The sequence below is a fragment of the Rhinopithecus roxellana genome, chromosome 12, assembly GCF_007565055.1.
Source record: "Rhinopithecus roxellana isolate Shanxi Qingling chromosome 12, ASM756505v1, whole genome shotgun sequence".
Taxonomy (NCBI): domain Eukaryota; kingdom Metazoa; phylum Chordata; class Mammalia; order Primates; family Cercopithecidae; genus Rhinopithecus; species Rhinopithecus roxellana.
This window is the reverse complement of record NC_044560.1, coordinates 94,624,532-94,652,204: the sequence shown is the minus strand read 5'-3', so window position 1 is coordinate 94,652,204 and position 27,673 is coordinate 94,624,532. Positions and strand designations below refer to the sequence as shown.

The following is a 27,673-nucleotide window of genomic DNA, read 5'->3' as shown; positions in this document are numbered from 1 at the left end:
GGCTGAGATCACGCCACTGCACTCCAGCCTGGGTGACAGAGCGAGACTCCATCTAAAAAAAAAAAAAAACCAGAAAACATTAGCCAAGTTGGTGGTGCACACTTGTAAGTCCAGTAGTCCCAGCTACTTGGGAGGCTGAGGTGGGAGGGTTGCTTGAGACCAGGAGTTTGAGGCTGCAGTGAGCCATGACCACACCACTGCATTCCAGCAGTGCATTCCAGCAGAGACAGAGTGAAGACCTTTCTCAAAAAAAAAAAAAAAATAAAGACTTTTGTCTTTTTTTGTGGTATGGTCTTGGCTCACTGTTCATCTCTGCCTCCCAGTTTCAAGTGATTTTGTGCCTCAGCCTCCCAAGTAGCTGGGATTACAAGTGTGTGCCACCGCACCCGGCCAAAAAAAAAAAAAAAAAGAAGACTTTAACGTGAATTTGAGGGAGAGGAGGAGAATATCATTCAATCCATAATATCCTCCTATTGTTGGAACCCAAGCAGAAACCAAAGCCCAAGAGAATGCTTTGATTTTGATGCAGGCCATATGAATCAGCCTTGCTAAGCATAGGACAAGATGGAGAACAATGGAGAATAGGTCTGGGTGGGACAAATGGATGACATCCAGTATACCCAATCTCCATAATTCCTCCCCAGCCATGTGAAAGGCTCTGACTTTACTCCTAGGGACCCAAGACTGGAATGGGAGGAGCATGAAATTGAGCTATCTCCCTGGCTCTCTCATTGCCACCTGCCCATAGGCTGGCCGCATCCCTCCACCAAAGAAAGGCCATGACTCCTTCCAGGCAGCCCTGTCTTACAGCTACTCTCTGGTGATCTGGGAACCACTCCCTCCCTTACCCCTTGATGCCTAGGACTAGTGCCAGCACCTTGTTGTTGTTAGCCTCAGAGGCACTTGCACTATTCCTTGATGGTTTTCCCAAATCTTGCCCTCATCTTTGTAAATACTGTTTGCCCTTTATTACACTCTCATCATATTACCCAATTTGAGTGTGTCATCTATTTCTGCCAAGACCCTGACTGATACAGTGGGTATGTTTGGAGCCAACAAAAAACAACAATGACAACAAAACCATTTGTTTGAGAATTAGAATGTGTTAGGAGAGTCCATAACCAGAGCAGTCTGAGCACATTTACTACTGCCTGTGAATGGTTTAGAGGATGAGAACAGCTGGCATGGGATTAAGGTAACCTTGCCCAGAAAGATTTCATTCATTTAGAGAAAATTTATTGAAGGCCTACTATCATGCACCAAGCACTACTCTAGGTGCCGGGGGAAAAGGACAAATAAATCATGGTCCTTTCCCTCAAGGAGCTCACAATCTAGTAGCAGGGAACAGACATGTAAACAGTTAGTTGCATAAAGCATCACAGTGCTGTAGTAGGCGTCTGAGCTAGAGATAAGAACTTTGGAATGGTCAACATATAGTAAAGGCAGAGAATAGATGGGATTGGAGACTCTGTTAAGAAATGGAATCTTGAAGGACTGTAATAATTGGAAGAAATGCTAGAAGAGAGTAAGAAAGAATAATTACAAGAGTAGTTCAGATACATTAATCATTTACTATGTCCTAGGTACTGTGCTTTACTTAGATTACCTCAATCCTCGTAACAACTCTGTGGGGTGCTGTTATTATCCCTGTTTTATAGATGAAAAAACTAAGGCTCAAAGACATTAAGTTATGTGCCCAAGGTTGCACAGCTAGCAAATGTGAAGGACAGGAATTCAATCCAGCTCTGATTCTAGATCTAGTTTATTCTCTTAACTACTAGTACACTCAGCTGGGTGCAGTGGCTCATGCCTGTAATCCCATTACTTTGGGAGGCCAAGGTGGGTGGATCACCCGAGGTTAGGAGTTCAAGAGCAGCCTGGGCAACATGGCAAAACCCTGTCTCTACTAAAAATACGAAAATTAGCTGGGGCCGGGCGCGGTGGGTCACACTTGTAATCCCAGCACTTTGGGAGGCTGAGGCAGGCGGATCATGAGGTCAGGATATTGAGAGCATCCTGGCCAATGTGGCAAAACCCCATCTCTACTAAAAATACAAAAAAATTAGTCAGGTGTGGTGGCAGGCGCCTGTATCCTGGCTACTTGGGAGGCTGAGGCAGAACTGCTTGAATCTGGGAGGCGGAGGTTGCAGTGAGCCAAGATCACGCCACTGCACTCCAGTCTGGCGACAGAGTGAGACTCTGCCTCGAAAAAAAAAAATTAGCTGTGTGTGGTGATGTGCACCTGTAATCCCAACTACTAGGGAGGCCAAGACACAAGAATTGCTTGAACCCAGGAGGTGGAGGTTGCAGTGAGCTGAGATCGCGCCATTGCACTCCAGCCTGGGTGACAGAGTGAGACCCTGTCTCAAACAAACAAAAAAAACTACTAGTCTACTCAAAGAGGCAGGACCAAGGTAGGAAAGAATTTAAAGGAAAAGTGAGTAGTCAGCCATGACAAATCTCACAGAGAGATCAAAGGAACTGATGATTAATGAAATCCTGTTGGATCTTGGAATTAGAAGATTTGAGGTGCACTTTGCCTGGGCAGTTTTACTAGCAAAGTGTAGTGGGGAACTAATTGAAGTAGTCTGAAGAGTAAATGGGGAGTGTGGGGAAGTGAAGGCTTGTTTTCAAGGTGTTTGGCATTAAGGAGGAGAGAGAAAGTAAAAGAAGAGCTTAGTGAAATGAGTCTGCCTGTGGAGGAAGGGTCCTGGTTTTATGTCAGCAGCAGTAGAGTAAGATCAGTGCTATGAAGCCTAATTGTGAGGGCAGACAGAAGGGGATGGAGGTGAGGTCTGGGGTGCTTGTGTTGTGGGGGTAGGGTATGGAAGTTCACAGAGAAGTCTTGAGGGTTTAGCTCTGTCCAGGGAACTGGGAGTGAGGAGCCTGTCCTCAAGGCTGCTGCCAATAGCTTAGTGGTAGGTAGGAATGGTTGGCAATGTGGGTGGTACAGCAGGACCCTGATTCAGCCATGGGTGGGCACACAGACAGGGGCATGGTCCCCAGGCAAGAAGGCTGCAATCTTCGGTAGTCCATCTGGGACTGGGAGGAACACAGGGGCAAAGGAGTCCTCTCTGAGGACTTGGGGAGGATTTCAAGGAGGCTGGGTTCCACTTCTTCACAGGTATCTGAGACTGTGGCCTTGGGCTGGGAGAGATGAGGAGAGGCACTGGATTAGAGCAGATCCTGTGGGAGGAGGGGCTGGACTGTACAGGAAGGAGAAGGGCTGGGGTAGTGCTGGGGTATGGCACGCTGGTAGGGCAAGACCTTGAACAAGTTGTGTTGTTGGGGCAAAGATCCAGTACCAGGCAGGGTTGGTGGTGGGCACAGGGGAGGGAACCTCACTCACCGGACTCAGGGCTGCAGTGTCCCTAAGGTATTGGCCTAGGACTCGGTGCAGATCTGGAAGTGAGGGCCACAGGGCATGCCTCAGTCTCCTGGGGGAGAAGAAAAGCAGATTGAGCCATGGCAGTAAATTGGTGTGGAGGAGAAGAGCAGTTGGGATAGGGGAGCAGTGAGGCCAGGGAGTAAGACTTGAAGAGATAACAGCATGGTCAAGGCAACAAAGTCAGGCAGGGGAGTACAGTAAGAAGAAAACCTCAGGTAGGGGAGGGAAGTCAGTGGTGGGCAGGTTCAACAAAGGGTGCTGCAGTTTCCTCAAACATTCCAATGTTTGTTCTGTCTGGAACACTGGATTCATTCCCTCACCTCATTGTGGGCCTCTGTTCAAATGTCATCCCTGACTACCCTGCCTGAAACACAGTAGTCCCCCTTTATCCGCAGGGGATATGTTTCAAGACTCCCAGCAGATGTTTTTTCTATACGTACATACCTATGATAAAGTTTATAAGTTAGGCACAGTAAGAGATTAACAATGGTTCGCTGTCTGACCGCCGCCATCATGGGTCGCATGCATGCTCCCGGGAAGGGCCTGTCCCAGTCGGCTTTGCCCTATCGATGCAGCATCCCCACTTGGTTGAAGTTGACATCTGACGACGTGAAGGAGCAGATTTACAAACTGGCCAAGAAGGGCCTGACTCCTTCACAAATCGGTGTGATCCTGAGAGATTCACATGGTGTTGCACAAGTACGTTTTGTGACAGGCAATAAAATCTTAAGAATTCTTAAGTCTAAGGGACTTGCTCCTGATCTTCCTGAAGATCTCTACCATTTAATTAAGAAAGCAGTTGCTGTTCGAAAGCATCTTGAGAGGAACAGAAAGGATAAGGATGCTAAATTCCGTCTGATTCTGATAGAGAGCCGGATTCACCGTTTGGCTCGATATTATAAGACCAAGCGAGTCCTCCCTCCCAATTGGAAATATGAATCATCTACAGCCTCTGCCCTGGTCGCATAAATTTGTCTGTGTACTCAAGCAATAAAATGATTGTTTAACTAAAAAAAAAAAAAAAAAAAAAAAAAAAAAAAAAAAAAAAAAGAAAGATTAACAATGACTAATAATAAAATAGAACAAGCATAATAATGTGCCAACATCACTACTCTTGTCCTTTGGGGCCATTATTAACTAAAATAAGGGTTACTTGAACACAGCACTGCAATACCTCAACAAGTCAATCTGATAAGCAAGATAGCTGCTAAGTGACTGTGCGGCAGAGAGCATATACAGCGTGGAGATGCTGGACAAAGGGATGATTTACATCCCGGGTGGGACAGAGCGGCATGGCAAGAGATTTCATCATGTTACTTACAATTTAAAATATGTGAATTGTTTATTTCTGGAATTTTCCACTTAATTTTTTTCGGACCTTAATTGACCACGTGTAACTGAAACCACAAAAAGTGAAACTGTGGATAAGAGGGGACCACTGTAGTACCACTTCCTTTCCCCATGACAGGCTATCTCCTGCTGTACTTCATTTTTCTTTATAGCACTTGACTTGTTGCACATTTATTGTATTGTTATATATATTTCTTTTTGTCTGTCTCACCCCACTAGAACATATGGTCCCCGAGAACAGAGAGTTTGTCTATTCACTCCTATATTTCTAGGGTGTAGAATAGTGTCTGACCCATAGTATGTGCTCAGTAAATTAGCTGAATGAATGAATGAATGAATGAATAAAACCAGTGGAGCTTATTAGTAAGTTATCTGGGAAAAATATGGATTAAGGTGTGTTGGAGGAACCTCAATTCTTTTTTTTTGAGACGGAGTCTTGCTCTGTCACCCAGGCTGGAGTGTAGTGGCGCCATTTCCGCTCATTGCAAGCTCCGCCTCTCAGGTTCACGTCATTCTCTTGCCTAGCTGGGACTACAGGCACCCACCACCACGCCTGTCTAGTTTTTTTGTATTTTTAATAGAGACGGGGTTTCACCGTGTTAGCCAGGATGGTCTCAATCTCCTGACCTTGTGATCCGCCTACCTTGGCCTCCCAAAATGCTGGGATTACAGGCGTGAGACACCGCGCCCGGCCAGAACCTCAATTCTTTAGCCTCATATTTCCATGTGGAGGGACGTCAGCAGAACATTTCAGGCTGCTTCAGTGACCTCACTCATATCTCTCCAGAGGAGGAGGTGTCACTTACCTGGTAAATTGGGGAAAAGGAACTGAGTATGCCTTCTCAGCAGACCACCTCCTCCTACTTCTCCAACTTTTTTGTTGGATCTGGCTACCTTCATGGAGGCTACCTTTCAGTCTGCTCATACATATGGGCAGATTAAAAGTTCAAAGACTCCCTTAGTGAGCTGAGATCCGGCCACTGCACTCCAGCCTGGGCGACTGCGAGACTCCGTCTCAAAAAAAAAAAAAAAAAAAAAAAAAAAGTTCAAAGAGAGGTATGTTCAGAGGGAGATGGTAGCCCACGAGAGTGGCACCTGAACCAACCCAGGACCATCAAAAGACACCATCTGGAGGAGCTGACTTCTGAGCTAAGTCTTCAAGAAGCAGCAGATGAAGGACGGAGGTGGGATGCATTCTACCCTTCATGTTTATAGCCTCCAATGGCATTTCTCCTCAGCCTTCGTCTTCCCACATAAATGAGTCACTCATTAATAACATTTATTTAAGGGCCTGCTTTTTGGCAGGCACTGTGCTAAGGATTTAAAGATGACCAAGTAAGGTATAATAGGGAAGATATATAAAGAAATAAACACAGTAAAACACTACTGGTACTGTATTGGAGCACAAAGCAGCGGCCAAACGGGGGAGGGTCAGGAAAGGTTTCTTATGAGTTGGTGAAGAAAGTTATTTACAGATGAATGGGTTTAGTCAGACAGGGAGGCTATTTCAGGCAGAGGGGACATTATGTGCAAAGGCACTGAGAAGTAAAACCTGACTTGTGGAGAAAACCAGTTTGGAAAGGCTGATGCACAGGGTAGAAGAGGCTGAAGTGCTTGCTGGCAGGGGTCGATTTTGCAGAGCCTCGCTTGTCATCATAGGGAGCCTGGACTATATCCTGGGAGCTATTAAAGGGATTTAAGGAGGGAATTGATAGGTTCATGTGCGCATTTTAGAAAGATTATTCTGGTGGCTGTGTGAGGCTAGATCGGAGGGGGAAGAGGTTCTGTTTCAGTGAGTCAGGTCGTGTCCATAGGGCTAGAGAAAGGGGGCCATTGTTTGGACTAGGTTTAGGAGGTGGGACCTGATGGCCAATTGGATGGGGGTGGAGTGGGCAGTTTGGCTGAAGGGTGGACGGTGGCCTAGTCGCCAAGGTGAGCAGCAGGAGGCGGGGCTGTTCGAGGTGTGCGGTATAGTGGGCGTGTTAGAGTGTAAGGAGTCGCGGCGAGTCCCAGAGGAGACGTGCAGGAAGCGGCGAAGCCGTAGGTGCGCATGGGCGGTGACCGGAGATCTGGGGTCACAGAGCGAACCGAGAATGCCTGTTTAGAGGCCTCCGGCTCCGCCCGGTCCACCACCAGTCTCCTGCCTGGCGGGGGTGGTACCTGTAGTGTGCAGGAAACTGCCACCTCAGCAGCAGCAGGCCCAGGACGGCGCTGAGGCCCAGCGCTAAGAGCAGAGCGGTCACCAAGGAGATCCAGGCTAGAAGACAAAAAGGGTCAGACCTCGGCCCACCGGGCCTGAGCCCCGCCCTCAGCCCGCCAGCCCCTGCTCTGGCCCCGTCCCTCGCCGCCCTGGGCACTGCGGGCACCCGCGCAGCCTTCGACCCGTGCGGCCAAGGCCCCGCCCCTCTCCGAGCCCCGCCCCTCTCCGAGCCCCGCACCCGGCGCCCCGTCCCTGGCGCAGGCGCTGTGCGGCTTTGGCGCGGCCGGGGCCTGCCTCACCGGTGTCGGTGGCGGTCTCCACCTTAGCTGGGTCCGACCACGAGCTCCAGGGACCTTGGTAGGTGGGGCCATTGAGCCTGGCGCGCAGCTGTAAACGGTAGCGAGATCGCGGGCGCAGCTCCAGGGTCCCTCCTCGGGCCCCGAGAGGCGGCTCCAGCACCTGCACAAAGAAGTGTGCGGTGGCCCGGCGTCGGGGCTTCGACAGCCTGACGTCTGTTTGACCCAAATCCTACAGCTCCGAATCCCCAGGCTGTCGGAGATCCCCACAAAGAGCCCCACCGGCATAAAACACGCTTCCCGGCAGAAACAGGATAGAGCGCCCTAGCCGAGAGCCTCTCCCCAACAGGATCACGCTCTGCCCGAGAGAAAGGCGCCAGACCTCACCTCAGAGAGCTACGTATCCTAACACCAACACCCAGGTACAGTCTCGGCAAGGATCCCGGTACACACACACCCTGCCGTGTGCTCTCACAACTCCAGGTCGGGCGATAGACACCCCCAGAAACAGATATATTCAGAGTCACACAGACCATGCCACAAATAATACTCATGCTGCGGAGGATGCCAGATTTGCGTTAGGCTCTGGGGTACAAGCATCACGTGTACAAGCAGGAAGACAGCAAACATTTATGAACTGTGTGATACTTTAAACATTGGGTTAAGTAAGCACTGGGGAGAAAGCAATAAAGCATCGTCTCTTACATGTCTAATGAGGGAGACATCCAAACAGGTAAATAATCACAATTAATTAGTGCAAGGCACCATGGAAGTCCAGAGAAGCATTTAATGCTTGGTTTTGTGCCACAGAGTAGTTTAGTGTGCTAAAAGCCTGGATGACAAGGCTGGATGGTCACAGATAAGGCTAAGGCAATCCTGGTAGGAATTTGAGGACTGTTAGTACGTTATTGCCATCAACTTAGTTGTTGATGAGTAAGGGGAAGGGATAAGGGAAGAGCAAGAAGAGTCAAGGGTGCTTCCAAGCTTGGGTACTGGGTAAGTAGTGGTGCCATTGTCAGAGACAGGAAACAGAAGAGAAGTAAGTTTGAGGGAGATATACTTTAGGGTTCCATTTTATAGAGTTCAACAACAGTCCAGATGAATCAATGGTAATGTCAGGATGGTGATTACCTTTGGTGGCGGGGGATGTGGCGGGGCATTGGGAGCTTCTGAGGTGCTGGAAATAATTTATGTCTTGATCCTGGTTATGGTTACATGGATGTATACACATGTACAGACTATTTGTACACTTTGTTGTATGTAAGTTTTATCACAATAAAAAAGTAAAGCTTCAGGAGGAGGAGGAGTTCCATTCTGGATAGACTGAGTCTGAAATGTCCAGGGGGAGGAAGTTTTGGTGGAACCATAAGATGTTGCACATAGTTGTATATATGTGTGGCAAATGAGAATAAAAGTTGACAAACTAATATTTAAGTAACGTATATTGGGAACCTTCCTTATGCCAGTATTTAGATATAGTATTTAATTTTTACTATAACTCCATAAGGTAGATAGCTTCATCCCCATTTCACCAATGAGGAAACAGACTTCAAACGTTTTGGTAATTTGCCTGTGGTTTGTAAATTCCTTTCCATATGGGAATTAGAATGGTAAAATTGCGATTATAATGTATGGCCATTGAAACCACGGAGTTGAAGCACTCATCTGGGGAGAAGATATATTTTTTTTATCAGAGGAGAAAAGAGCCTAGGATGAGACTCTAGAAAGCACAGCATTTTGTGGAAGGCTGGCAAGGAGGAGACAGGAGAGGAGAGTGAGAAAGTTCAGTCAGAGAGGTAGGAGGAAAATCGGGGAAGACTGATATCGCAAAGACAAAGGGAAGAGAAATGTTAAGTAGGAGTAGCCAGAAGTATCGGATGCTCAAGAGAGACTAAGATACCAGTTGAATCTGATAAACATAGATATACTAGCAGAGACTGGATACATAGACACTTTCACTCCTGCTAACAGGCATGGCCAACCCCAGGGATCCCCTGTGTAGTGAGGTCTATGGGCGTTTGTTGCTTGACCATACCTTCCAGTCCTGATGGCCTTCTCCTGTGTATCGGAGTTGATAGCAGGTCTCTTGGGCTGCCCAGGACGATGGGTGCTGCCACTCCAATTCCAGATGGCCACTGGAGATCTCCCTCCAGTACAAGTTTGGGGTGGGGAGGCGCACTACAGGGATGTCAGCAGGGAGCAGCTTAAGTCCTTCTGTGTACGAGGCGTCGTGCCACCAGAACCATTGGTCAGAAGGGTCAGAGTTGGGGATCCTGGGCACAGGGTCAGATTCAGTGGGGCTGGGAACTATGTGGGAAGAATGGGGAAGAAAGTTCTTACCAGCCCGGTGGATCCAGAAAGGGGAGCCCAGGTAACTGTGAACAGCACCCGGGGCTGTGGTCACCTCCACAAGGATGTGAATAACGCTGTCATTTCGTGACTTGAAGTGGCAGCGAGAGAACTGTGAGGTCTGTAATCCTGGATCTGTTTTCTCTTCCTCTTCACAGTCTTCCCAGATGGGGTACCTAAGACCCAGCCCCACAGAGTCATTGAATCGGGCCTGCCCCAGAGACTATTCCCAAGGCTTCCCATCCCACAAGAATGATGGCCTGCAGGGATTATCATCTAACTCCTTCCTTTGAGGAGCCTCTAGAGCTTTCCCTCTGTCTTTATGCCATGATGTTTTCTTTTCTTTTTTTTTTTTCCTTTGTTCATTTGATCATTTGTTTTTGCTATTTTGCCATGATGTTTTCTGAAGTCAGCTTTGGTGTCTGGCCTCTTCCCTTTGAGGAAAGACCTAGCATGATATGTGAAAACAGCATGGGTTTTCACCAAGAGTTCAGGTCTTGGCTTACCTTTGTATAACTTTGGGCAAATTACTTGGTTTATTTCTGCTCCAGTTTCCTTCTATTTGCAAAATGGGTTAATGATACCAGCCTCACAGGATTGTTTCAAAGATTAAAGAACCCTCATCTTTCTGGAGAAAAATATCCTATATTTTTAACGTGTTCTCATACGTCATTCCTCCTACTCTCCCCTGTGTGTTATTTTGCTATTAGATTATTACAACAGTCTCCTAACTGGCTTTTCTGCTTTTGTTTTTGCCACTACCTTCAAGTTGTTCTCCACATGGCTACCAGAATTTGTTTCCACAAATGTTGATGTGATAATGTACAGAATATAATGTCACAAATCTATTGATTTTGATCTTTACCACTGCTATGTTAGATGAAGCCACTATTATTCCTTGCTTGGATTAAGGCAAATTTCTAACTGGTGATTCTGCTTCTACTCTCATTTATTTATTCACAGAGAAACATCTTTTAAAAATGTAAATCAAATTGTCATCGTTTACTGCTTAAAATCCTTTAGCAGTTCTTCATCCCACTTTGAATAAAACCCAAACTCTTTACCAGGCCTATGGGAGTCTGTGATTTGGTTTCTCCTTGCCTCACCATTCTCATCTCTTATGATTCTCATGCCAGTTTATCACCCTTTATCCACACAGGCCTTCTTTCTGTGCTGCAGATATGCCGAATGTGCTATCTTTGCACTTTGCCTTTGCCCTGGATTGCTCTGACTGCAGGTCTTCATGTGACTCATTCTTTCTTGCCATTTAGATCTCGGCTTATCTGTCACCTCCCTGGTGAGGCTTTTCCTGGCCACTCAGTCTAAATTAGCAGTACCCACCCCCCCACCCACCACACGCCCTCCTTTAGTCTCTATTATAACTTTGTTCCTTTATTTCTTTACTTACTTGTCTCCCCCTCTTTCCCCCCCCCCCCTCTACTAATGTAAGCCCCAACAGTGCTGGAATCTTTTCCATTTTATTTCTTTTTAAAAGTGTTTTGAGACAGTCTCGCTTTGTTGCCCAGGCTGGAGTGCAGTGGTGCGATCTCAGCTCACTGCAGCCTCTGCCTCCTGGGTCCAGGCCATTCTCCTGCCTCAGCCTCCTGAGTAGCTGGGATTACAGGCACCTACCACCACACCTGGCTAATTTCTGTATTTTTAGTAGAGATGGGGTTTCACCATGTTGGCCAGGCTCATCTCGAACTCCTGACCTCAAGTGATCTGCCCACCTTGGCCTCCCAAAGTGCTGGGGTTATAGGTGTGAGCCACTAAGCCTGGCCCCTTTTCCATTTTATTTGTTGTACTATTTATCCCCAGTGCCTTGTACAGAGTCACCCTCAATAATTCTTTATTGAACAATTGAATCATGTCTCCCTCTTGATTATAACCCCTAAGTGGCTCACCATCACTAAAATGGGTATGTTTACCCATTTAATCAACAAATAATTTATACTATGTGCCAATTGGTACTGTGCCAGGCCCTATGAGTGCATAGAGGAATAAGCTTCAAAGAGCTCTAATTTCAGTGGGAAAGACAGAAAAACAAACATGCTATTTTTCTGTGATGTGCATAGACTGGCTTAGGAGCATCAAAGGGGAGCATCCAACCCAGACTAGGAGGGTCAGGGAATGCTTCCTGGTTAAGGCGATGTTTAGACTGAGTTTTGGACTAAAAATAGGGTAGGCAAAAGGGACAAACAGGCATCCCAGGCACATGGTTGTGCATAGATAAGAGAGTGTGGTGCTTTGGGGGAGATTCTAAGTGGTGCAGATGGTTTTCGCATAAAGGGCCTGGTGCTAAGTGGTAAACGTGAGACTGCAGACCATGTCACAGATGGCCTTATGGCCTTTCTGGGGAGCTTGAACTTGAATTACTGCTAACTTTGTAGTAGTTATGTAGACATTTAAGGATTTTAAGCAGGGAAGTGCTTAAACTAGCTTTGTACTTTAGGACGATCATTCTAACTACAGTCTGTAGAAAGGATTTGTGAGGGCCGACTAGAAGCAGAGAAATCCATTATGACACTCTTGTAGTTTTTCATGTGCTAAGTGATGAGGATGTGAAAATAGAGTAGCGGCAGTGAGATAGAGGGAAAGAGACGACTGAAGAAATATTGAAAAGGTGAAAATGATGAGACTATTTCTGGTTAGGCCTGGAGGGTATAGGAACGAGAGAAGTCCAGGATGATTTCTGTTTTTCAGTCCAGGAAAACTGAGTTCGTGGTAGGATCGGGGACAATAAAGAAAAAGCAATTTAAAAAAAAAATTTTTTTTTTTGAGAAGGAGTCTTCTCTCTGTCGCCCAGGGTGGAGTGCAGGGGCATGAACTTGGCTCACTGCAACCTCCGCTTCCCCGGTTCAAGCATTTTTCCTGCCTCAGCCTCCCAAGAAGCTGGGACTACAGGCATGTGCCACCACGCCCGGCTAATTTTTGTATTTTTATTAGAGATGAGGTTTCACCATGTTGTCCAGGCTGATTTCCAACTGCTGACCTCAAATGATCCACCCACCTCAGCCTCCCAAAGTGCTGGGATTACAGGTGTGAGCCACTGTGCCCGGCAGGAAAAGCAAGTTTTGATAGAGGAAATGATGACTTCAGTTTTGCTACTCTTTAGTCCACTCAGGCATCTCTATCCTACGGATATCTATGCAGTGATTAAAAAGAATGAGGTACATCTTTTTGTAATGATCTCTGAGACATGTTTTTAAGCAAAAAGGTAAACTACATATATAATGTAATCCAATTTATATTTAAAAATTAAATATTAGGCTGGGTGTGGTGGCTTATGCCTATAATCCCAGCACTTTGGGAGGCTGAGGTGGGTGGATCACTTGAGGTCAAGAGTTCAAGACCAGCCTGGCTAACATGATGAAACCCCGTCTCCACTAAAAATACAAAAAATTAGCTGGGCGTGGTGGTGCATGTCTGTAATCCCGGCTACTTGGGAGGCTGAGGCAGGAGAATCACTTGAACCCAGGAGGTGGAGGTTGCAGTGAGCTGAGATTGCATCAGTGCACTCCAGCCTGGGCAACAGAGCAAGACTCCATCTCAAAAAAAAAAAAAAAAAAAAAAAAATTAAATATTAGGCTAGGCGTGGTAGCAGGGCTGAGATGGGAGGATTGCTTGAGCTCAGGAGTTTGAGACCAGTCTCGGCAACATAGGGAGACCTTGTCTCTACTTTAAAAAAAAAGAAAGAAAATGCCTGTAGTCCTAGCTAATCAGGAGGCTCAGGTGGGAGAATTGCTTGAGCCTGGGAGGTCAAGGTTGCAGTAAGCCATAATCACGCCACTGTACTCCAGCCTGGGCAACGGAGCAAGACCCTATCTCAAAAATAATAAAATGTAAATGTTGTATATAGATGTATGTAAATACATAGAAAAAACTGGAAGAATATATTTAAATAGTTAATAGTGTTTTTTTTTCATTATTCATTAGTTCAACAATTTTTTACTGGGCACCTACTATTGGTAGATGAGAGTATATTGGTGAATAAAAACAGACATTGATCTTGCCCTCATGGATCATTTTTGGTCAAGATCAGACTTTCTCAATTGGAGATCTAAGAGATTATTTTTTTGGAGGCAAAATCTTGATCTGTTGCCCAGGCTGGAGTCCAGTGGTGCAATCATAGCTCACGGTAACCTCAAACTCCTAGGCTCACGCCATCCTCCCACCTTAGCCTCCCAAGTAGCTAGGAATACAGGCACATGCTACCATGCCTGGCTAATTAAAAAAAAGAAATTTTGTAGAGACAAAGTCTCACCATGTTGTCTAGGCTGGTCTCAAATTCCTGACCTCAAGTGATCTTCACACCTTAGCCTCCCAAAGTGCTGGGATTACAGGTGTGAGCCACTGGGCCCAGCGAGATTTTTATTGTCAACCAAATAATCATATAAAGTGTAAATATAAAAGTGTGACTATGATAAGTACTCAAGAAGGAGAGGTATGGCCGGGTGCGGTGGCTCACGCCTGTAATCCCAGCACTTTGGGAGGCCGAGGTGGGTGGATCACGAGGTCAGATTGAGACCATTCTGGCTAACACGGTGAAACCGCGTCTCTCCTAAAAATACAAAAAATTAGCCAAGCATGGTAGCAGGCGCCTGTAGTCCCAGCTACTTGGGAGGCTGAGGCAGCAGAATGGCATGAACCCAGGAGGCGGGGCTTGCAGTGAGCCAAGATCGCACCACTGCACTCCAGCCTGGGCAACAGAGCGAGACTCTGTCTCAAAAAAAAAAAAAAAAAAAAAAAAAAAGGAGCGGTACATGGTACAACAAGAATATATAATAGTACTATTGGACTTAATAAAAAGGCCAGGGGAGGGTCCCTAAGAGAGTGATGCTTGAGTTGAGATTTGGATGGTAAGTAGAGGTTAAGTAAAGACAGGAGGGCTGGGTAAACAGCAGTATAAAGACCTAGAGCAGGAGGGAATATGCCAGATATGAGTGGACCACAGAAGGCCCGTGCCGGAACATGGGAATCAAAGGGCAGCATAGCACAAGATGAAGCTGAAGAGGTAGGTAGGGTCTGAGTCTCAGAACTTTTCAAGTCCATGATAGAGGTTTTTTTTTATCCTAAGACTAGTGGAAAGCTATTGAAGATTTTTAAGCAGTGAGTGTTATGTTCATTTTTGCACTTTTAAAAGATCCCTTCAGGCCAGGAACGGTGGCTCACACCTGTAATCCCAGCACTTTGGGAGGCCGAGGCAGGTGGATCACCTGAGGTCAGGAGTTCGAGATCAGCCTGACCAACATGGTGAAGCCCCCTCTCTACTAAATACAAAAAAAATTAATGGGGTGTGGTGGCACATGCCTGTAATCCCAGCTACATGGGAGGCTGAGGCAGGAGAATCACTTGATCCCAGGAGGTGGAGGTTGCAGTGAGCCAAGATTGTGCTATCGCACTCCAGCCTGGGCAACAGAGTGAGACTCTGTCTCAAAACAAAACAAAAAGTTCCCGTCAGCACCTGTGTGAAGAATTACTTGGAAGACTCAGGGTGGTCAGTTACTACATCTTTTCAGTAGCTGAAGAGAGAATTGATGATGAGTTGTAGTAGGATAACGGCAGTGATAGACAATTGGGCAGATTCTAGAGTTAGTTAATAGGTAAAATCAATACAACTTGGTTATAGATTTAGATATGGAGAGGATGAAGAATTAATGAGGTGCTTGGTGGAAGTCTTTGAAGGCCAGGCTAAATTTTTTATGGCTTTGATAATGAGAAATTGCAGTACATATTTGAGTAGGGGGAGACCATGCAAAGTTAGAGCTTTACAAAGGTCATACACAGTTTGAGCTTAACAAAGATCACTGTGTTAGCAGCATGGGGAATACATTGGAGGTGAATTAGACTGTAGGCTGTTGCAATGGTCCCAGTGACATGACTAAGGCTGAACTAAACCAAAGCATTCCCAATGGGAACAGAGAGGGGTTGAGAAGATAAAATATCGATTGGAGGATGAGAGAATAGATAAGAGAGCATTGAAAGCTGTATGGTTTTGGGACAAGGGAGGAGAGTGAAGAGGACCAAGAACACTCTCTTCCTTTTTTCTGCAAGACTGTGGCTCACTCCCATGACACCAACCTCAATCAGCAGTTCAGCTCTCACCTGTCTCTGGGGCAGCATCGTGCCCTGCTGTGGTAGAAGAAACCTTGGGAGCTAGCATGGTCCTCTTGCTGCCATTGACAGGTAACATTCTTCAGGTCCAAGGTAAAGCATTGCAGTCCAATTGCCACTAAAGTGAAAGAAGTAAGTCCCATCAGGATCCGTGTACCCCTACTGTATAGGGTGTTCGGATCATTTCTACACATACAACTTAGAACATGGACTCCTATTCTCTCTTCTTTCCCTGAACATAGTTCATCCTGTCCAATGGCAAGTTCGAGATCATCAGGAAGGACCCTGGTTCCCAGAGCTTCAGATCCAGCCCAGGCTTCCCTACAGATCTTCTTTTTATCTCCTCCCCATCTCCCTATTCCTTTGTTGACTCACCTGCATCTCCAGGCAGGTCCACAGTCACAGGGAGGGACCAGGATCCCCAGGAGCCACCAAGGGAGATCCCATCAGGTTCACTGCGCAGCTGCAGCCAGTAGGAGTTGCCAGGCTGGAGTCCTGAGATGAGGCAGCTTCCACCCCCTACTGTCAGAGCTGAAGCCTTGGGAGGAAAATCCCAGCTTCACAATCTAGGTCTGCCTGTCAGCTGAGACAACCTCCAACCCTTATATTTGCACACCATCCCTGTGGAGAGGAGCTCAGCTCCTTGCTGGATAGATATGCACACAGATCAGGGGCCAAGTTGGTGGGTTTCAGGTGGTGTTCAGGGTTTTGTTGGGAAATCTCCATTAATTTGGAGGCCTGAAAGGTTTCACTTTTATCAGTGGAAATGACCCAAAGTAGGAAGCCCCTAAGTAGACATGGCTCATATCTGAGCCTATACTAACTCTCCAAGGACGAACCCAGGTCTGGAATCCCCAAAGTATGGTCTGTCCTTTCCTGGGGCAAGATTGAAGGTAGGAGATAGGAGGTGAGGCAGAAGAAGGTCAGCATACTTCTCTAGTTGGGGAGGTCTGCTGTGGTCCATCTTGCCAGGGCATTGTGGGCTGAGCACATGGAGACTGGTCCAGAGCAGAGGCTGAGTGTGGCCTCTGCAGAGCAGGGCAGCAGGTTTCTGTGGCGATCAACTGTATGACCGTGGGACCAGTGGAGTTCTTGAGACCTTTGGGGCCATAGCGGAGTTCGTACCTCAGGAAATCACTGATTTCTGGAGCTGGGGCCTCCCAGCTGATCTGAAGTTCCCCTGGCTGGCTCCCACCCATGGCCTTGATGATACTGGGGGGAGCCGGCAGGCCTAAGGGCAAGACAGGGCACATCAGAACTCTGAGTACCACAGTCTATGGCTCAGCCTCTGGACTGCAGAGAGGGGTGCTGGGGGCTGAATTGGGGCAGCTTCTGGATTCAAAAATTGTAGGCTGTCATTCTCCTGGAGGGCAGGCTAGGGAGGCTCCTGATTCTGTTCTTCCCTCATGAGAACAGCGACTTCATTGCAGTATGATGGCTAGCAAGACTCAGTGCTTCTTGGAAGCAGGGATCCCTTTTTCTCCATATCCCATCACATAGCCCAGTGTCTGGCACACAGTAGGTATTCTGTAACTCTTGAATGGATGAATAAATGATTTGTTGATGATGGGAGGACCAGGGTGTCCCTGGTGTGAAATGATATGTGGGGCAGTTCTAGCTCTAGATGCCAAGGCTGGGAGGTATGACAAGGGAGTCTTGGGGTGCCTCGGGGGTCTGTTAATAGGGGTATCCGTGCTGAGCTGAAAGGGCACAGATAAGTCTGATTCCAGGAGCTGGATTGAGGGCAGCAAGTGGAGGGGGCCGGGTGACAGGAGGATGGCTCTTACCTACACTGTCCACAAAGAGGACTCGCTGAATCCGAGTCTGGTTTAGGAACACATTCTTCACCCAGAGGTGCAGCGGAAAGAAGAGACGCACTTCTTCCTGGGCTGGAAACTGGCACACGTATCGGGTTCCAAAGCGGGGCATGCTCTGATAACTCAGGGGGCAGGCACGGGGCTTCTCCCTGTTGGCATAGCAGAGATCCCTCCTACACAGCCACCAGGCAGAGCCCTGAGGACCCAGACCTGGGCTCATGCCCAACTTTTGTCTCTAGTACTGCCATTTTTCTTCTTAATGCCTGGGATAGGTGGGATTAGGGGTTATGTAGGGCTGGAGTTGGGGCCCACATATATCCAAAGCACATCTGTTCAAAAACTGGGTACTTAGGGCTTGTATTCAGAGTGATCCTCAGATGGGCGGGAAAGCTGCTGGTGTGGGACTAAGCTAAGTGCAGGGACAGATAGATATATGGGGAGTGGGGCACAGTCCAGCACCTACCCCGGGTAGGCATACAGCAGCTGGTATGTCCCACTGGGTGCTGCCTCTTCCTCATCCCAGAAGCAAGTGAGGTCCTCAAATGTTCGAGAGAAACACTTCAGGGGCTCTGAGTCCGAGGCCAGCAAGGAGACATCTAAGGAACAGCTGGTGAGTTGGCGCTGGGTCCTCCCAGGCATGTTTACGTGGAAGAGGAGGGGACCAGCAGGAGAGCCTCTTACTCTACCTCCCCTCCCAGGGCCTTGCATCACCTCCCAGGGCCCTGCATCACCTCCCAGAGCTCCCTCTTCCTGGGCATAGGTGATCTCCACCCTCCGTGCACCTCACCTTGGCTGCTGACTTGGGCCAGGTTTGGAGGGGCCAGGAGGAGGCAGGAGGTGACCATGAAGAGAGCCCAGGAGGGCATCTTCTCTGCCACTGTGTGCCTGCCTTAGCCCATCCTCCCTTCAGGAAGCCGGGCCCCAATCCCCTCCCAGGCCAGCCCCTCAGGTTCCTGTCAGATACAGCCCCACGTCCTGTCCCTGTCCCTGCCCCTCTGGGGCCCATCCAGACCACACTGGGGCCAGGGGCCAGGGGAGGGAGAGTGGGCAGGAGGGAAGGAGGAATTTGAAAGAGAGGACACAGGCCTTTTGGTGGGAGGGAGATGGGGGTTGTATATTTGACCGTGTACCAAAAGGCAAGTCAGCCTCTGTATCTATGTTAATGATTATAAAATGGTATAACAGCATCAGAATAGCAGCCTTTACTGAGTACTTACTATGCTGCCATGTGTTAAGCACTTTATATCCATTCACTTAGACAATCCTCACAATAGTCTTGTTATTTCCATTATAGAGATGAGGAAACAGAGATGTAGAGAAGTTAAGGATTTGCCCAAGATTACATATGTACTAAGACGTAAAGCTCAAGAGGTCAACCTTCAGAACCCATGTGAGTAACAACCATGCTGTGCTATGCTCTTAGGAGGCTAATCGGCTGAGAAATGACTGTCTGCCCCACAACATGCCAAATGGTGAGTATTTCCACTTTAATAGTTCTGTGACTTTGTGCATGAATAAACACATTCTCTCTGGAACTGGACATGCCCTCTCCGTTATGGGCGGCCTCCACGGCTGCCTCTAATCCCTTGCTACTCAAAGTGTGGTCTGTAGACCAGGAGCAACAGCATTAGGTGGACACTTATTAGAAATGCAGAATCTTAGGCCGGGCGTGGTGGCTCAAGCCTGTAATCCCAGCACTTTGGGAGGCCGAGACGGGCGGATCACGAGGTCAGAAGTTCGAGACCATCCTGGCTAACACGGTGAAACCCCGTCTCTACTAAAAAATACAAAAAGCTAGCCGGGCGAGGTGGCTGGCGCCTGTAGTCCCAGCTACTCAGGAGGCTGAGGCAGGAGAATGGCATAAACCCGGGAGGCGGAGCTTGCCGTGAGCTGAGATCTGGCCACTGCACTCCAGCCGGGCGACAGAGCGAGACTCCGTCTCAAAAAAAAAAAAAAAAGAAATGCAGAATCTTAGGCCCCGCCCCAGGCCTGTTAAAATAGAACCTGCATTTTACCAAAATCCCCAGATGGTTTGAATGTAACTTAAAGTTGGAGAAGCAATGGTCTTCAGTACTTTTATCCTGTTTGCTCAGAACCAGTGGGTCAGGCTGGGTGCAGTGGCTCACACTTGTAATATCAGCACTTTGGAAGGTCAAGCTGGGTGGATCATCTGAGGTCAGGAGTTTGAGACCAGCCGGGCCAGTATGGTGAAACCCCATCTCTACTAAAAATACAAAAAAAATTAGCCAGGCGTGGTAGCGCTTACCTGTAGTCCCAGCTACTCAGAAGACTGAGGCATGAGAATCTCTTAAACCCAAGGGGCAGAGGTTGCAGTGACCCAAGATTGCACCACTGCACTCCAGCCTGGGTGACACGGCAAGACTGTCTCAAAAAAAAAAAAAAAAAAAAAAAAAATTCAGTGGATGGCTGGTCTCAGCTCTTCAGCCTGTGCTCATCTCCTGTCACTGAACCCCAAGCCTTCTCCTGGGACTGCTCTGTATGTGGATTTTATGCCAATTCTAGGAGCCTTGACTCTTGTGTGGGTAGGGGTGGGGACAGGAGGTGAGTTGGGGGGAGGGTGCATAGCCACATTAACTCCCATTTTTAGCCCCTCAGGCCTTAGCTGGGGCTCCCATTGCTGGCTGTACAGATTAAATATCCTCAATATCACCTTCCTGTCTTCTTCCTTCTTAATTAATTTTACTAACAGAATTGTGGGAGGTGCTGGAGGAGATGGAACTCCTTTAGCCCTCCTGTGAAGTCTTAGTTTCTCTGGCACCATTTCTCTGCAAGCAGTCCCTGACTCAGATTTGTCTTTAGCTGTACCTGGCTCTCACATTATGAGGACTGATGGTAGTGACATTGGATGCCTTCCCCAGTCCCCAGGCAAGGGCTACCCAAACTTCTGTGAGATAAAGTGAGAGGGGAAACACAACTTGAGTGTTCATGCAGTCCCATGGCTTTGATACTCTGTATATGCTGATGACTTCAAAATGATATCTCTAGCTGTGACTTCTTCCCTGGGCTCCAGATTTGGATAGACAACTGCCTACTTGACTTCCCCACTTGCATATCTAAAAGCATCTTATACTTTAAAAAAAATTTTATAGATGAAATTTTGCTCTTGTTGCCCAGGCTGGAGTGCAATGGTGCAATCTCAGCTCACTGCAACCTCTGCCTCCCAGGTTCAAGCAATTCTCTTGCCTCAGCCTCCCAAGTAGCTGGGATTACAGGCGCCCGCCACCACACCTGGCTAATTTTTGTATTTTTAGTAGAGACAGGGTTTCGCCATGTTGACCAGGCTGGTCTCGAACTCCTGACCTCAGGTGATCCAGCTGCCTTAGCCTCCCAAAGTGCTGGGATTACAGGTGGGAGCCACCATGCCCGGCAAGCATCTTATACTTAAGGTGGTCAAAATAAAACTCTGGATTCTCATTCCCACCTCTAACCCTGTTTATTTTGTTTTCCTCTAGCCTTGCCTACCTCTGTAAATAGCATTACCACCTACTTAGTTGCTCGAACCAACACCCTCCATACTCATTGATCCCTGTCTTTCTCTTACTCTGCATTCTACATCCAATTAATTAGCCAGTCCTGTCAGACCTTCCTTCAAAATGTATACTGAATCTGAACACATTTAACCACCTCCACTCTTACTGTCCTAGTCCAAGTCTGGGTTACTATAATAGCTTCCTAACTGGTGTCCCACCTCCATTCCCACCCTCACCCCCCAGGCTGTCCTCCACACAACACTGTGATATGTTTAAAATGCACATCGGATTTCTTCTCCCCTCTTAAAATCCTCCAAAGATTTCCCACTTAGAATACCACTCAAATGCCTTCTGATGGCATGCCTGGCCCTGCCTGACCTGGCCCCTGCCTACTTGAATCTTATCTCCTACTTTCTTTCTTCCCTCTCAGCCAGCTGCAATCATCTCACTGTGTCTCTCATCTTAATCCTCTTCGTATTCAACCTTTCTGCAACACTTGATAATCTTCATCCTTCCAATGTCACATTCTCCTGGTTTCCTGCTACCTCCTATCACATCCCCACTCAGTTTCCTTCTGTGGTTGCTCTTTCTCTTAAATCTTGCTGCCTCCAGGTGTCCCTACTCAGCCTTTTCTATTGCCAGAGTGATCGCATGGCTTCAACTCTGTCTACACACTGGTAACTTGCAAGATCTCATCAGTCTCTCGAACTTCAGATTCTCAATTGGACATCTCTATTTGTTATCCCATAGGCACTTCAAACTCCCCAAGCCCCAAATATAACTAACTCCCATACACCCTTTGGGTCCTCTCTTCAAGCTCTGTTCTGCATCTCTCATGGGCTACCTAGGCTCCTAAGCCTAGAACCTGAGAGTTATCCTCAAATCTTCCTTCTCCCTCTACACCTACACTAAGTCCTGTGTCTTCTACAGGGAGGCGGTATAATAGCAGTTAAAGGTGCAGAGACCGCAAGGGGCTTGTGTATTACTGTCAGAAAGGGGCTTTCTGAGAGTTGAGAAAGGGGCTCTCTGCTTCTGCATGGGAGGAGGTCCACTCTCTATCCCTGTCATTTTCCCATTTTCTTTTGCTTCCACACAGCTGAAAAAAGTAGTCTTCTCCAGGCCTTGATTCCTTCCTTCCTTTCTTCCTTCCTTCCTTCCCTCCCTCCCTCCCTCCCTCCCTCCCTCCCTCCCTCCTCCTTCCTTCCTTCCTTCCTTCCTTCCTTCCTTCCTTCCTTCCTTCCTTCCTTCCTCCTTTCCCTCCCTTCCTCCCTCCCTCCCTCCCTCCCTCCTTCCTTCCTTCCTTTCTCTCTTTCCCTCCCTCCCTCCCTCCCTCCTTCCTTCCTTCCTTCCTTCCTTCTCCCCCCCACTTTTTTTTTTTTGATGGAGTCTCGCTCTCTCTCCCACACTGGAGTGCAATAGCACGGTCTCGGCTCACTGCAACCTCCGCCTCCCAGGTTCAAGCAATTCTCCTGTCTCAGCCTCCCGAGTAGCTGGGATTACTGGCGCCTGCCACCATGCCTGGCTAATTTTTGTATTTTTAGTAGAGATGGGGTGTCACCATGTTGGCCAGGCTGGTCTCAAACTGTTGACCTCGTGATCCACCTGCCTTGGCCTCCCAAAGTGTTGGGATTACAGGCGTGAGCCACTACGCCTGGCCCAGTTCTTGATTTCTCTAGAAAATCAAGCAGGAACTGGGATATCTAGGAGAAAGCAGGCCATATAGGTCTGCCTGCTTTGGTGAAGGAATTCTGCAGGCTCTTGAAAGTCCAGTGCTGCTCAGCAGGCCTAGGCTTTCCTTTTGGGATATAAGGCCAAAGACCCGGCTTATAAAACTGGTACTTGATCTCTGGGTAGCTATAGTTCAGAGAACTCAAGGGGTTGCTGGATGAGGATTGGCTCAGGCTATAGTGTGCTGACAAACTGGCTGGGGTGGGGTAGGGTGTTCTGTTTGGTAGCATATGCTGCTTTTTGTGGTGTAAATACTTCTGTCATGGCCTGTTTCAGGCTACTAACATGATGTCACTGAGCAGTGAGCTGGGAAGATAACTGGCTCTTGGCTCTCGTGAGCCTGTGCCTGTGCACTTGCCCTTTATCTCCCCATGTTTTCAGATTTCCCAACACCTGCCAGTTTTTTTCCAGTTAGAAAATTTGGGACAGGTAGCTTTAGGCACTAGGATTCTCTATCGCCTCATCTCTTTCTCAACATTGCTAGTTGTTTCTCTAGAACGATGGTTCTGGCCGGGCGCGGTGGCTCACCCCTGTAATCCCAGCACTTTGGGAGGCCGAGGCGGGCGGATCACCTGAGGTCAGGAGTTCAAGACCAGTCCGACCAACATGGAGAAACCCCATCTCTACTAAAAATACAAAATTAGCCGGGCGTGGTGGCACATGCCTGTAATCCCAGCTACTCGGGAGGCTGAGGCAGGAGAGTCGCTTGAACCTGAGAGGCGGAGGTTGCGGTAGGCCGAGTTTGTGCCATTGCGCTCCAGCCTGGGCAACAAGAGTGAAACTCCATCTCAAAATAAATAAATAAACACATAAATAAACAAATAATGATGGTTCCATTTATACGCTTAGCAGCGTGTTAGGGTGCTGTATTTCCCCCACATCTTTGTCAACTTTTTTGTTTGTTTGTTTTTGTTTTGACAGTCTTAACTCTGTCACCCAGGCAGGAGTGCAGTGTGCGATGCACAGCCCCTGGGAGGAGCCTGAGCTGCCTGCAGGAAATCACCCCTTCCTTGGGGGCAGGAGGGGAATGAATGACTCAGGGCCAACTGGTGGGAGTTCTGTTTTTGTGGTCAGGATGGGCTGTAGGGAGGTTCCCGGGATGAAGTACTCACTGGGTTCGCCTTTCCCAGCTGCCTCCTAATGAGGCTTTTCCTCTGACCTTTTCCATTCTATACCTGGAAACAAGTTTGTGCTACTGGTCTGGTCTTTTGCTCCAAGCCCCACCCAACCCAGGCCATCTTCTGTGAGAATATGGCTGTTGAGTGAAGCAGTGAGAACTGAGGCTGTAACAGGTGCGGGCAGGCGAGGCTGAGCATTTAGGACTGTGCTCTGGACGTGCAGTTTGCTGACTTGCGTGTATTGGGGTTCTGGGTCTTCAGTGTTACAGTGGAAATGGGGAGATCTTCTGTTGGGGGAGGGTATCTTTGGGGCCCACAGCCTGGAACGTGGTGTGTGACTGATATATTTGTGGTGAATTTGGAAGTGTACTATACCCAAATCTAGCCCTTTCCACTGTGCCAGAGAAGCAGCATAGTACTGTGGCTAAGAGAGGGAGCCAGAATATCCAGGTTTAAACATCAGCTCTTGGCCAGGTACAGTGGCTCACGCCTGTAATCCAAGCACTTTGAGAGGCTTGAGGCAGGAGGATCGCTTGAGCCCAGGATTTTGAGACCAGCCTGGGTAACATAGGGAGACACCCCTCTCTACAAAAAAATTTAAAAAAAAAAAACAAAGCTGAGCATGGTGGTGCATGCCTGTAGTCCCATCTACTTGGGAGACTGAGACAGGAGGATTGCTTGAGCCCAGGAGGTTGAGGCTGCAGTGAGCTATAATTGAATCACTGCACTCCAGCCTGGGAGACTAAGTGAGATCCTGTCTTAAAACAAGAACAACAGGCCGGGCGCGGTGGCTCAAGCCTGTAATCCCAGCACTTTGGGAGGCCGAGGTGGGTGGATCACGAGGTCAGGAGATCGAGACCATCCTGGCTAACATGGTGAAACCCCGTCTCTACTAAAAATACAAAAAACTAGCCGGGCGACCTGGCGGGCGCCTGTAGTCCCAGCTACTCGGGAGGCTGAGGCAGGAGAATGGCGTGAACCCGGGAGGCGGAGCTTGCAGTGAGCTGAGATCTGGCCACTGCACTCCAGCCTGGGCGACAGAGCAAGACTCCGTCTCAAAAAAAAAAAAAAAAAAAAAAAAAAAAAAAAAAAAAAAAAAAAAAAACAAGAACAACAAAAACATCCACAAAAAATCGCTCTGCCCCTTACTAGCTATCAGATTTTAGCCAAGTTACTAGCCTCTCTGGTCCTGTTCTCTGTAAAATGAGAATAATAATAGTACCTACTAATAGGATTGTTGAAGACTGAATGAATTAATACATGCAAAATGCTTGGAATGGTGCCCAGCAATTAAGTACTATGTAACTATTAGCTGTTTTTATTCTTTTAGTGACTGGTATCACCACCCACCCATCATATAAACAGAAGCTTGGCAGCGATCCTAGACTCTTCTCCTTTCAGTCCCATATTCAATCCCTGTCCATTCTTTCTTCGTGTTATTCCAGTTTGCTACCACCACACCATCATTTCACTCACATTACTGTATATAGTGGTCTTTCACTGATCTCCTTGCCTTCACTTAAAAAATAAACCCAGCTTGGCCAGGTGTGGTGGCTCACGCCTGTAATCCCAGCACTTTGGGAGGCCAAGGCTCACGAGGTCAGGAGATCGAGATCATCCTAGCTAACACAGCAAAATCCTGTCTCTACTAAAAAAAAAAAAAAAAAAAAAAAAAAAAAAAAAAAAAAATTAGCCAGGCGTGGTGGTGGGTGCCTGTAGTCCCAGCTACTTGGGAGACTGAGGCAGGAGAATGGTGTGAACCCGGGAGGTGGAGCTTGCAGTGAGCCAAGATCACACCACTGCACTCCAGCCTGAGTGACAGAGCGAGACTCCATCTCAAAAAAACAAATGAGTGAACAAACAAAAAACAACCCAGCTTTATTGGGATATATAATTCACACACCGTACAACTCACCCATTTAAAGTGTACAAATCAGTGGTTTTTAGTATATTCACATATATGTGCAACCAGTCAAGTTTAGATGATTTTTATCACCTCAAAAAGAAATCCTGTACCTTTTACACTCATCCTTTTATTTCCCCAACTTCCTTCTAGTCCTAAGAAACCACTAATCTACTTTCTACCTCTATAGATTTGCCTAGTATGGAAATTTCATATAAATGAAGTACGACTACCATATGTTGTCTTTTGTGACTGGCTTCTTTCACTTAGCATGGTATTTTCAATGTTCATTTACAATACAGCATGCATTAGTATTTCATTCACCGCCCCCCACTCTTTTTTTCTGAGACTGGATCTCACTCCATCGCCTAGGCTGGAGTACAGTGGCATGATCACAGCTCACTGCAGCCTTGACCTCCCAGGCTCAGGTGATCCACTCACCTGAGCTTCCCGAGTAGCTGGGACTACAGGCATGCACCACCACTCCTGGCAAATTTTTGTATTTTTTGTAGAGACAGGGTTTTGCCATGTTGCTCAGGCTGGTCTTGACCTCCTGGGCTTAAGCGATCTGCCTGCCTCAGCCTCTTAAAATGCTGGGGTTACAGGAACAAGCCATCATGCCCAGGCTTCATTCCCTTTTAATGGCTGAATAATATTCCACTGTATGGATATACCATATACCATTTATCCATTCATCAGATGATGAACATTTGAGTTGTTTCTACTTTTTGGCTATTATGAATAATATTGCTATAAACATCCATGTACATATTTTTGTGTGCACATACATTCTCATTTCTCTTGGGCATATATGCCTACGAGTGGAATTTCTGGGTCTTCTGAGAACTCTATGTGTAGAGTTTCCACATGTTTAAGGAACTGCCAGACTGGTTTCCAAAGAAGCTGCACAATTTTACATTCCCACCAACAATGTATGATGGTTCCATTTTCTTCCTTGCCAACACTTGTTATGTTTTTCATTGTAGCCATCTTAGTATGTATGAAGTAGTATCTCACAGTGGTTTTGATTTGCATTTCCTGATGACTCCTCATGTTGAATATCTTTTTCATGTGCTTATTGGCCATTTCTTTTTCTTTTTTGGAGAAAGGTCTATTCAGATCCTTTGTCCATTAAAAGATACTGGGTTATCTGCCACTTTACTATTGAGTTATAAGACTTCTTTATATTAATATATTCTAGATACAAGTCTCTTACAGGATATGTGACTTGCAAATGTTTTCTTCTATTCTGTGGTTTTCACTTTCCTGATAGTGTCCTTTGATGCACAAAAGTTTTCAATTTTGATGAATTCTAACTTACGTATTTTTGATTTTGTTACCTGTACCTTTGCTGTTATATCTAAAAATCCACTGCCAAATCTGAGGTAATTATGATTTACTTCTATGCTTTCTTTAAGGGCTTTATAATTTTGGTTCTAATATTTAGGTCTTTGACCCACTTTGAGTTAATTTTTGTATGTGGTGGTGTTTGGGTAGGAGTCCAAATTCATTCTTTTGCATGTAGCTATCCAGTTGTCCCCGCACCATTTGTTGAAGACTATTCTTTCCCCGTTAAATGGCCTTGGCACCTCTGTTGAAAATCAGTTGACCACAGACACATGGGTTTAGTTCTGCACTCTCAATTCTGTTCCATTGATCTCATATGTTTGTATCTAAAAAAAGATACAAAAAATTAGCCAGGCGTGGTGGCGGGCACCTGTAGTCCCAGCTACTGGGGAGGCTGAGGCAGGAGAATAGAGTGAACCCGGGAGGCAAAGCTTGCAGTGAGCCGAGATCGCGCCACTGCACTCCAGCCTGGATGACAGAGTGAGACTCTGTCTCAAAAAAGAAAAAAGTTTGCCAAAAAAAAAATTTGTATACTTTAATGTTTGTTTCCCATATAAGTCTGAAGATCCAGC

General features: G+C 47.1%; 1 protein-coding gene and 1 pseudogene across 3 annotated transcripts; one reads left to right on the top strand and one right to left on the bottom strand.

The window, feature by feature from the left end:
* Positions 1 to 1,096: 1,096 nt before the first annotated feature.
* Positions 1,097 to 18,428, bottom strand: MPL (MPL proto-oncogene, thrombopoietin receptor). Of its 2 annotated transcripts, none has more exons than XM_010371873.2 (12): positions 18,302 to 18,428; positions 17,978 to 18,110; positions 17,485 to 17,663; positions 16,630 to 16,928; positions 16,073 to 16,235; positions 15,689 to 15,815; positions 9,575 to 9,759; positions 9,270 to 9,412; positions 7,238 to 7,397; positions 6,899 to 6,995; positions 3,350 to 3,437; positions 1,097 to 3,147 (listed from the first exon to the last, which is right to left on the bottom strand). In XM_010371873.2, the coding sequence occupies exons 1-12, from the start codon at positions 18,378 to 18,380 to the stop codon at positions 2,893 to 2,895; spliced, it is 1,908 nt and encodes a 635-aa protein (XP_010370175.1). In that variant the 5' UTR covers positions 18,381 to 18,428; the 3' UTR covers positions 1,097 to 2,892. The 2 variants fall into 2 exon arrangements, with proteins under 2 accessions (XP_010370175.1, XP_030798119.1); XM_030942259.1 differs by having other exon boundaries at positions 2,281 to 3,147; positions 9,270 to 9,448.
* On the top strand, positions 3,860 to 4,438 carry LOC104669026 (annotated as a pseudogene). Its single transcript, XR_748924.2, has one exon. The product of XR_748924.2 is annotated as a 40S ribosomal protein S13 pseudogene (transcript).
* Positions 18,429 to 27,673: the final 9,245 nt, after the last annotated feature.

Coding starts and splice junctions, on each gene's coding strand:
- MPL (XM_030942259.1), bottom strand. CDS start 18,380: ATGCCCTCCTGGGCTCTCTTCATGGTCACCTCCTGCCTCCTCCTGGCC. Junction 17,664..17,977: donor CTGCTGTATGCCTACCCGGG/GTAGGTGCTGGA, acceptor CTATGCCAACAG/GGAGAAGCCCCGTGCCTGCC. Junction 16,929..17,484: donor CCTCTTTGTGGACAGTGTAG/GTAAGAGCCATC, acceptor TCTTGCCCTTAG/GCCTGCCGGCTCCCCCCAGT.